The following is a 10,390-nucleotide window of genomic DNA, read 5'->3' as shown; positions in this document are numbered from 1 at the left end:
TATTATATAGAAACCCTATTAATAAAGAGCGGAGAGGAGCAATTCAATGCAAAACTATAAGCTCTGTTTGTTGAAGTCTCTCTTGCGGCAATCAGATTCAGACCCAATCCTTTTGCAAGGTTTGGGATTTTTTTGCTAATGTTGTTGTTCTCTTCTATTTTTTCTTTCCTATGTTTTTTTTCCTCTCTTTTTCTTTTTTATAATATGTTTTTTTTTTTTCATATATATATATTTTCTGATTTGGCTGTCTTTGTATTTGTATAATCATTAGCAAACTCGAGACAGAAGAAGAGGTTGCATAGTGCACAGCTTGAGGTATGATCAATTACAATTTGATTATCCAATTAATAAAGTAATATGCATTTTGTAATGTTATTTTTTTTCCATGAATTATTAATGACGTTAGTACTCTTTAAATTTGAAGGATATTTGATTCGCTAAATTTTGTTGTTGTTGAACTTTTAGCCTTTTAAAATTGCCCCTTCCTTGTAAAATTCCTGGATCTGCCACTGGTTGTGGGGCTCCGATTGACGAACTGTTTTCTTCGTGAGATCGAGCCCAACAATCTAAAGTAATATTCAGGGTCTCACACAGCAGCAAACAAAACAACCTCTGTGGCCTTTGGTCGAGCACCTTGCTTTGTATCTCTTGGGGTCGTCATTCTGCTTGCCATGGGGTCTGCTCAGGCCTCCACAGGCTGTCCATAGCCATTTTTCCGGCCAGTTCGTGGGGTCAAGCGACCCCTCTTGTCCCTTAATCCGACCGCCCCTGCGAGAGGAGCAGCCAACAATACTTAGGAGCAAAAAGGCATGCTGCTTGATTTGTATCTTCCAGACTGCTTGGTATTGTAAGTTTGGGCATTTTTTTCATTTTTATTTAGGAGTAAATTAGGTTTTAATTTTAAGGATGATTTGTCAAGGTTAAATCTCTTAGATTAAATTTTAATGATGTGGCGAGTGGAGCACAAAAATCAAGGAGATCATGACAGCAAATTAGAGCAGATGATCTGGATCCTTGGGGATATGTATATTGAATTTTGTAAATGACAGAAATTACAATGAAAAACGAATTCATGCTCAATAAAAATTTCAAAATGACGCCTCTTTTGGTGGAAATTAAACTTAGGAATCTTGATTCCCAATTTTCACAATTTTTTTCGACCGTCATTTAATAAGTTTCATGCTTAAGTTGTCAAACAATGAAAATATTTCTCCTCTTCACTTCCCGAGTTATTTTCCACCATCCAAACAAGGGGTCAAGTTTTCACTAAATTCTAAAAGTTGGTGGTATTTTTGTCAAATTCTACTTCACTCTTTATAATTTATGAGTAAAGCTTGGTATTTTAATACTTGTCAAATTCCAAAAAAAGAAAGTTAACAGAATTTCAGAAAAAGAAAAAGTTAAATGACCCTAGTTGCTTGGTATTCGGTCATTCTTTCCCTTTCGTCCTATAGATTTGGCAATTTGAGTCCATCGATTTGGAAACTTTTTAATTGTGAGAAGAAAATTTGCCGTGATCTACAAGAAAATGAGCACGTTGCCACATTAAATTTCTGTCAATAAAATTGGCGAGATTCGTAATCTGGATTAAAGTTAAGAAACAACATGTTTATAGTTTAATCCAGATTCGTAATCTGGATTAAATTAGCACTAGGGTCATTTAACTTTTTCTTTTTCTGAAATTCTTTTAACTTTATTTGTTTTTGAATTTGACAAGTACTAAAATACCAAGCTTTACTCATAAATTATAAAGAGTGAAGTAGAATTTGACGAAAATACCTCCAACCTTTAGAATTTAGTGAAAACTTGACCCTCAATTTGGATGGTGGAAAATAACTTGGGAATTAGCTAAAAGTCGAAAATTAAAGAGGAGAAATTGATATTTTTATTGTTTGGCAACTTAAACATGGACTTATTAAATGACGTGAGGGAAAAATTTGTGGAACTTGGGGATCAAGATTCCAGAGTTTAATTTCCGACAAAAGAGGCATCATTTTGCAATTTTTATTAAGCAGTTCCTTTGAGTTTATGATGCCATGAGAAATTTTTAATTATTATCAAAATTGTCAATTTAGATTGATAATTAAGTGAAAATATGTTTGTTTGGTTTTCACCTAGAAAATGACTATCATCAAGTCAACAAGTCATAGGTGCAGCTTCAAATCCAAGTTTGAACCCCAAATTGGCCTTCTCTAAACAGCATAACGGAATTGCGAAGTACATGGAAGACCAAGGTTTGAGAGATCTTAATATGGGAGATGAAATTAATCACATTAAATTTATTGGCCAAAAAGGCCTCCAAATACACCTCTAAACGTGGCAACATGATGAAAGTTGGTTGACGTGATCAGAGCCAAGCTAAATAAATTTAAAAAATCCCAAGAGAAAAATCCCAACCCCCATTTTCTCCCACAAAAATCTCTCCTCCCCTACCTTTCTTTTTCTCCCAAACTCAACTTTCTCTCATGCAGTTATCAAAATCAGAGATTTTTGCAGATCTGTCACACATCTCTCTCTTTTTTTCTGCATTTTCTTTTCTCAGAGCACAAGGTTCATCGTGTATAGAAGAACAAAATGGTAAGCTAATTCAACATGAAAATGCTTACGTGTGAAGAACTTTGACAGCTATCAATTAGAGTTACTAGAAGATCTGTGTTTGTCATTTTGTTTTCTTAATTTAATGATGATATCTCATGTTTGACATGGCTTGATGTATATATCTGATCGATTTATATTTACATTGTTGCTATGGAATTATATTAATGTGCAAAAAATTTAGGCCATGAAGACTTTCGTACGATTCAACATTTTTTTCTTTTGTCATCCGGCAATTACATGGGACATAGTTGCTTGAATAGTACTTATGGTCTAATACTTTTTCCCAAGGTTGATCTATATACAGTTATAATGACAATCTTTTGATCCTTAGACATGTTATGTTATTAGATTGTTCTTGGATCGCACGTTTAGAAATGGTTCTACTTTATCTATATTCATGATTAACAAGAATTAGTGTACAAAGTAGTTCACTTGCTTCTCCATTGTAATTTTATATGCATAGACTGGTGAAATTGATCGTGGTAGGCAAAGTTATTCTAGGCTGTCAGACATGTTATGCTATTAAATTGTTCGACTTTTGAATATAATTAACAAGGAGAAAAATGTAGAAAGTTGTCTTACTTTATTCTAAAGTTCTAATTTTATAAGCACGCTATACTTTCGGTGTGAAATTGATGATATGGTAGGCAAACTCGGCATCTGGAATGGCTGTGCATGATGATTGTAAGCTCAAGTTCTTGGAACTAAAAGCAAAGAGGAACCACCGATTTATTGTGTTCAAGATCGAGGAGAAGATACAGCAGGTGGTTGTGGAGAAGGTTGGAGGTCCTGATGAAAGCTACGACGATTTTGCTGCCTCCTTGCCTGCCGATGAGTGCCGCTATGCCGTCTATGATTATGATTTTACAACCAATGAGAACTGCCAGAAAAGCAAAATTTTCTTCATTGCATGGTTAGTATAATCACATACACTTACATACATCAAGGTAGCTTCAATTTACCTTCTGAACTACCATGATGCTTTAGGGGCCAAAATGACAGTTTACCCCTAATTACATGCCATGTGATGTTTGCATCATTCATCATGTGCATGTAGTGCATAATATGATGTGTGATGATATAAGAGACAACATGCATATACATGCCTATGTTTTGCTAAGAAGACTGACTTGACTGGTAAGTAAACATATGTAGTTAGAAATTAGGCATGCTATGTTTTCCAGTCTAAAGCCGGATCATTGCTAAAGTAGACTCTTGTTAGATTGTACCGTTCTGACTGACAGTATTTTTGTCTCGCGTAACGTGTCAGGTATATATCTGATAAGATAACATTATCCCGTATGTATTCAATTGTTCAATGGCTTCTGTTCTTTATAGGGCACCTGATACTTCAAGGGTGAGAAGTAAGATGCTTTATGCAAGCTCCAAGGACAGATTCAAGAGGGAGTTGGATGGGATTCAAGTGGAGTTGCAGGCAACAGACCCTAGTGAGATGAGCTTGGATATCATAAAAGGGCGGGCACTCTAAATATTCTTGTAGAGCATTATTGATCCATCACCTTGTCACATGATCTATCTTCAATTTTATTTTTTGTTAGTTGTGTGAGCTATTTTATGTTAATTACTTTATTTTCCAGATCAGATGTGGATTCAATTTTAAAACATTAATTGGTACATTTCTTTGCTATATATTGGTGTATTTCAGATTTTATTGTGTTATTTTTTTATCACTTATCTTTGAAAAATTCTTGATGTAAAACTTATGAAATACATTGATACAAACCATCAGAGTTGATATACATTGAAACAAACCATCAGAGTTGATATTTACCAGTAGAGAGCCATTGATTTTGTAGCAAGCTTTGAATGCTTGTGTTCAGATCTCTTCTTTCCAGTCTAGGACATATAAAATTATAAGTCATGGCCTATGAAACCCATGGTAAAAAAAAGTTCCTATTGCTTTTTTTCAAAACTTTGCCAATATTCATTTTCCCAAGCTTCCACTTGCCTAGTTGAGTTAGCCTTTCTCTCAAGAAAATCACGGAGAGCCAGAGGATCATATGGAGGAGGCAGAGTGCATGGGAGTTCATCACTTGGAGACTTCACCATAGACTCCACCATGAACTTCTTCCATGTACCAGTTGCAGGGCATGCCATTTTTTCTGAGCACAGTTCCACTGCATTGGGAGGTATAGTTGGTTTGAATTTCAAGAGCTTTGCATATTCATTTAGCACATGAAACATGTAATCATACACATAGTCCATCTTTAGATCTTCTTGTATGAAGTTGCTCGCAGCCTCCCCAATCGCCTTCGCCTATCATATTCACGAGATACCAAATGTAAATCATTTGAATGTGCAGTTGAAATTCACAGTTTAATAACAAAACATGTCACACTATTTAACACAAAATAAAAATAAAAAATCGTCATACGGCTAAAGTTCTAACCTTGTCTTTGTGATTATTGCCCCATTCCACAGCAAACTTGAGAGAAGTGCACTTGCTGTTGTCCCTAATAGGCCAAAAGTGCTGCAATGGCTCCATTCCTCTCATGAAGAAATCGTAATAACGAGGCCTTACATACAAGGTCATAGAATCACATGCCATGATGTATTTTTCACTTACAGACCATGCCCATCCTTCAATATAAATTTTGTACCTGTAAAAACCAAATCTCTATACATAAACAAAGAAAACAAAGGAAATTTTAAGTTTGTAAAAAAATTTGTAAAATGTAATTTCAAAAACAAAAACAAAAAAAATTGCAAAAACTACCTGTGCTTGCACTGGTTTTCTAGGTTTGAATCCTTGTACCCTTGTTTAGATTCTTGCTCCCAATTCTGGAAATAGAAGATCAAAACATCGGACAAATGAATACTTAAAAAGATTGCATTTTATACATAATAATACTTAGAGAAGTTAATGCACCTGAAGATATAGGCGTGTGTTCCAGTCATTTTTGTCCGAGACATTGCATTTGAGAAGGTCCTTTCTGGTTGGAGCCACAGTTGGGTTACCTTTCCAGTAAGCATAGGGCACCCTGTCTTCCCACTTTGTTCTTTTATTGCCTTCTTTTATGCTTGGCAATAGGCTTCTCCATGGTTTTATATTGGTCTCAGCCCTACCAAAATTAAAATTAGTCCATCTACAAATTTCATTAATAAAAATAATTTATCCTCTAAAATCTCTTCTTTCTTTTTATTGGGTCACCCAATTCAAATGTTTGGGCCAAAGTTGGTGGAGATGAAAAGGGTTTTGGGCCACACATCTTGTACAAACAATTTATGGGCCAGAGTTTTTAATTCTCTTCTTTTCAAATGGGCTAGAAATTGGGAATTGATAGAACCGTAATTAATATGTAACACATAGTTTCTAAAGTAAACAAGGAAACAAAAACAAAGGGCATTTCACATGCAAACATAACATGTATGAGTAAGACAGAAGCAAATATTTACCAGCCCCAAAAAGACCAATCTGGGAACACAATATCCAAGCTCCCCTCGTCCGCGCAGTATCGAAACAACGGTGGCGGGCCAGCATTTGGGCCCCGAAAGTCCTTTGATCGGACGACGGGCCGATCATCACAGTCAAACATGAGCTCCAAGTCAAGCAATCTACCAGGGTACACCCTTAGAAGCTGCAAAATGCCCCATAACGTAAACATATCCCTAGTTTGTATGGATTGTCTATACTTCTCTATGTAAGCCTTGCCGTCCACGATCAAGAGCCTAAAATGTGCAGTCCTGCAGGCCCGCTCTATCATGTCCCTCGTGATTCCAGTCTCTTTCCACGGCCGTAGATCTTCATGGATCCATCGGAAGTATGATGGGCATGTGAGATTGGATGGACGGCTAGGATTTGTGGGGTAGTGTGTGGTAGGGTAGGTTCTTGGACAACCTTGTGTCACATTAACTCCTTCGGTACACTGCAGTGGGAATTCAGGTCTCTTGGGTGTGCTTGTGTTTGTGGTTGTTGTGATTGATTTCTTAGAAAAAGCACCTAAAAATATAAACTAAGAGAGAAAAACATGAATTGTATATGTTAGTATCAAAGGAGAGATTTTGATACAAAGAACTTTTCTATGCAATGAAAAGCTATATATGACTTGTATTTCAATAAATTTTCTTTGTATTCCTTTTCTGATAACTAATATTTCGTTTCTTTGTAATATCAGTTTAGTATACACATTCTTAGGCAATTCTCACTTAATTAGTTGCTCACATACCCCATACTTGTTATGAAAATTTGACTCTCGCTCTCCCTCATATCTAATGCAGGCACGCTCTCCTTCAACCTAAAAGAAAACAATCTGACCAGCGATCTAATAGAGGTGGAACTAAGAGACATAAGTTTCACCCTAGTTGGAGAGATCGTGAACAAGGTGACTGGTAAACCCCATTCAAATATTTCTAGTTTTTGAAATCTTGGTCCTATTAGTTTTACTCTAAAAAAAACAAAACAAAACACACACACAAAAACACTATGACAGAAGATAGAATGCCTATGTTATATCTTTATATATAGCTAGCTCGATTGGAGTTCATGGAACTTACAGCATCGATCCAGCCTGAAGATACCAACGCAGCAACAAAGAAGATCAACAACAATAACAAGAAGATTAGAGTAGTTGTTGCAGTTCTCTTCTTCAATGGCCTCCAACTTGTTCCTGCAATATGCCTATGCAATCCTGTCCAATCCAAGAAATCACACAAATGCTTCGCATTGTTCCTTTTCATGTTTATGCTTCAAAGCTCTCTTCCAAGAGACCTTGAGATGAGATAGCCCTGCTGTCCTGTCCTGTAATGCTTTCTATGCTGTATACTCAGTCTATGTGGACTTCAACCAAACGTCCTTGGCTTGCTAGCTTCTTCTATATATAAATCCAAAAGGTAATCTTCTCTCATCTGATATCTGGATTTTATGTTGTCAAACTGTTAATTTAGATAATACATTTTCAATCACCTACAACCCTTTCCTTTAGTTTTCTATTTAAAATACCCAATTTTTTCAAATAATACCCGATGAATAGGATCCAACTAAGCAAGTTACCTAATATAACTTAAAATCTGATTTATTGTATTTTTTGGATTCCAAAACTACCCCTATTTATAAGTTAATGTGTTATGAGGGGGTGTAACTAATGACACACGTTGAATTTGGAAAGATATCCAAATAGTTGTAATGGATGTAGGAATTAATTTAGAAACTTATTTGAAATTAAATATTAAATTTCATATTAAAGTATTAGTAATCTATTTTACGACTAGTAATCTATTTTTGAATTAATATTGTTTTCCTTTTATGAATTACTACTAGCAATCTATTTAACTTATTAGTAATTTAAATTCAATATTAAATTTAGGAATTAATGTTGTTTTCCTTTTATGAATTATACGACTAGTATTCTATTTTATTATAGTTTTATGAATAATAGTGTCCATTCTAATATGTTGAAAAATAATTTGATAATCTATTTATTGTTTGTTTTTTGAAAAACATTTTTTTTAATGAACCTATTTTTTCTCTAAATAATGTACCTATTTTTTTTCTCTCTAAATAAAGTACCTATTACTTGTTTTATGAAAAATAATTTGATCATCTTTTTATTGTTTGGTTTATGAAAACAATTTTTTTTAAAACGAACCTATTTTTTCTCTCCAAATAATGTACCCTTTTTTTTTTCTCTAATAATGTACCTAGTAAAACAATTTACCTAGTATAATGAACCTACTTTTCTCTAATAATGTACCTTTTTTTTTTCTCTAATAATGTACCTAGTAAAACAATTTACCTAGTATAATGAACCTACTTTTTTGCTAAATTTTGTATCTATTTTTTTCTCTAAATAATGTACCTTTTTCTTTTTCTCTAATAATGTATACCTAGTAAAACAATTTACCTAGTATAATGAACTTATTTTTTTCTTCCAAATAATGTACCTATTTTTAATTTATAAAAAATGTGCATAAATTTCAATTATACAACATACCTATTTTCTATAAATTATTGTGTACCTATTTTTAATTTATGAAAAATGTACGGAAATTTCAATTACAAAGTAACTGACCTATTTTTGTTAATTTTTTTGGTAAATAATATACCTATAATTTTATACATATATATTTATATTTATATTTTTCATATGTACATTATAGGATATGTAATTTACATATATTTTTTTTTTGGTTTGCAATTTTAGGGGGCGATATGTTAGAGGGAATGGCAACCAAAAGAAATGGGTGATTGCTATGCTATTAATAGGGAGTTTTAATTACAATTATGGCAGTTAATGAAATGCTTAGAATAAATTATAAATAAAATATGAAGTCTGATGGCAAGGATGTAAAAATATAGGAATACTATGACCTATTATATCCTACTGGTCATTTATGTTTGAAATTGGGTTTTACACATAGATTTATAGAATGATGAGTATATGTCTAGGAAATAGAAATTGTAGGGACCTATATATCTGACAAGCCCTACATTCAAATACAAGTTGGCATCATTAAATGGTTCTCGTTAATGGTTTTATACCATAAAATGCAAGGGCGGTCCTACGCCTAGGGCAAGATAGGCTGCTGCCTACCCCAAAATTTTTAAAAATAAAAAATACCCATATATAATAGGCCAACTCATGTGAAACATACAAACCTATGCCCACCCAAAAAGCAACCCACATGTATTCATAACCTAAAATTTCCCTCTTCTTTAATTATCTCCTCTTTAATTATCTTCTCTTTAATTACCTAACCCCAAATTTTAAGATGTTGTATATGACAACATTGAATCTAATATATTTTAAATAGGTTAGAAGTTATGTGTTCTAATCTGTTCTAGTGTTTACTTAAGAATGAATTATAATTTGCTGACTTTGTTGAAATTAATAAGGTCTTTGATTTTTGAAATTTTGTTGAGATGTTTGATTTGATATTGCTATTGTTGAGATGTTTGATTTGTTGTTGATATGTTAATGTTTGATTAAAGCCATTGATGTTATTATGAGAATTTATTTGATTTTTTTGTTGGGATGTTGGATTAAATAGGTTATATTTTGTTATGTCGGATCACAATCCGAACCCCAAGAAAACAAATAATTTGTTGGAATTTTTTTTTTTTAGGAAAAAGAATAGTTTTATTTTTTGTTGCTAAAATTTTATTTATGTATAGAGATGCATTTGAGGGTAAGGCTCATTATGTCCTACTAGGAGTATATTTTTATATTTATTAATGAGATACACTCATAACGTTGAGTTTTTAATGTAAGTTTCGCCTAGCCGGATTTCAAATCCTGGATCCGCCACTGATAAAATGTTAGATTATTTAGCAAGAGAAAGATTTGTGCGTATATGTTGTGGGTGTGATATAATTAATCAAGCGGGTCTTTGAAGTTAGGCATTCGTGGAATGTGTGGTTTCTTACTTTGACAGGCTTTAGTTCACGTTTTTATGCCACCATATGCTCCATAATCGCATGAATGATTCCATAATGCAAGAAGAGAAAAAGTGTCCAAGTCTAGGTCTTGACCTAACAAGGAGCCAAATTGGCCAAGTGTTGCGTTTTTTGGACGAAACTGGTATAACATTCAATCAAAGCACTCAAGGCATTGCCAAATTACAACAGAGCAAGAGTCCAGTGAACCGGGGACTATACAAGCAGAAACTGATAAAAGTAAAAACATCAAACAGAAGAGGACTACAAAGTGGAATGTGAAAAAAACAAAAAAAAAAAGTTGCTTCAGAAAACCCATAGAGCGTCCAAAACATTCCAGCACTGCTCAAATGGAAGCTTGAGGTGGGACATGGAAGTCCATCTTTATCTAGGATGCCA

The 10,390-nt window shown here is 33.7% G+C and overlaps 2 protein-coding genes across 2 annotated transcripts; one reads left to right on the top strand and one right to left on the bottom strand.

Annotated features, from left to right (window-relative positions):
* The first annotated feature begins 2,407 nt into the window (after positions 1-2,407).
* Positions 2,408-4,246, top strand: LOC110759281 (actin-depolymerizing factor 10). The gene is made up of 3 exons (XM_021961335.2): positions 2,408-2,577; positions 3,246-3,511; positions 3,937-4,246. The coding sequence occupies exons 1-3, from the start codon at positions 2,575-2,577 to the stop codon at positions 4,085-4,087; spliced, it is 420 nt and encodes a 139-aa protein (XP_021817027.1). The 5' UTR covers positions 2,408-2,574; the 3' UTR covers positions 4,088-4,246.
* A 95-nt stretch (positions 4,247-4,341) lies between these two features.
* Positions 4,342-7,387, bottom strand: LOC110759278 (uncharacterized). Its single transcript, XM_088248010.1, has 6 exons — positions 7,114-7,387; positions 6,016-6,572; positions 5,489-5,681; positions 5,336-5,400; positions 5,009-5,219; positions 4,342-4,875 (listed from the first exon to the last, which is right to left on the bottom strand). Exons 1-6 carry the CDS (start codon positions 7,294-7,296, stop codon positions 4,513-4,515), a joined length of 1,572 nt encoding a protein of 523 aa, XP_088104136.1. The 5' UTR covers positions 7,297-7,387; the 3' UTR covers positions 4,342-4,512.
* Between the last annotated feature and the right edge of the window lie 3,003 nt (positions 7,388-10,390).

This window comes from Prunus avium, chromosome 2 (assembly GCF_965620075.1).
Source record: "Prunus avium chromosome 2, drPruAviu1.hap1.1, whole genome shotgun sequence".
Classification (NCBI taxonomy): domain Eukaryota; kingdom Viridiplantae; phylum Streptophyta; class Magnoliopsida; order Rosales; family Rosaceae; genus Prunus; species Prunus avium.
This window is presented reverse-complemented; position numbering and strand designations above follow the sequence as displayed.

Bases quoted from the DNA above. Each gene is read 5' to 3' on its own strand.
- LOC110759281 (XM_021961335.2), top strand. The intron at 3,512-3,936 runs GTTAGTATAATC...TGTTCTTTATAG, and splicing joins AAAATTTTCTTCATTGCATG to GGCACCTGATACTTCAAGGG.
- LOC110759278 (XM_088248010.1), bottom strand. From the start codon at position 7,296: ATGAAAAGGAACAATGCGAAGCATTTGTGTGATTTCTTGGATTGGACA. The intron at 5,220-5,335 runs GTAGTTTTTGCA...TGGTTTTTACAG, and splicing joins GAAAACCAGTGCAAGCACAG to GTACAAAATTTATATTGAAG. The intron at 4,876-5,008 runs GTTAGAACTTTA...TGAATATGATAG, and splicing joins GCAATAATCACAAAGACAAG to GCGAAGGCGATTGGGGAGGC.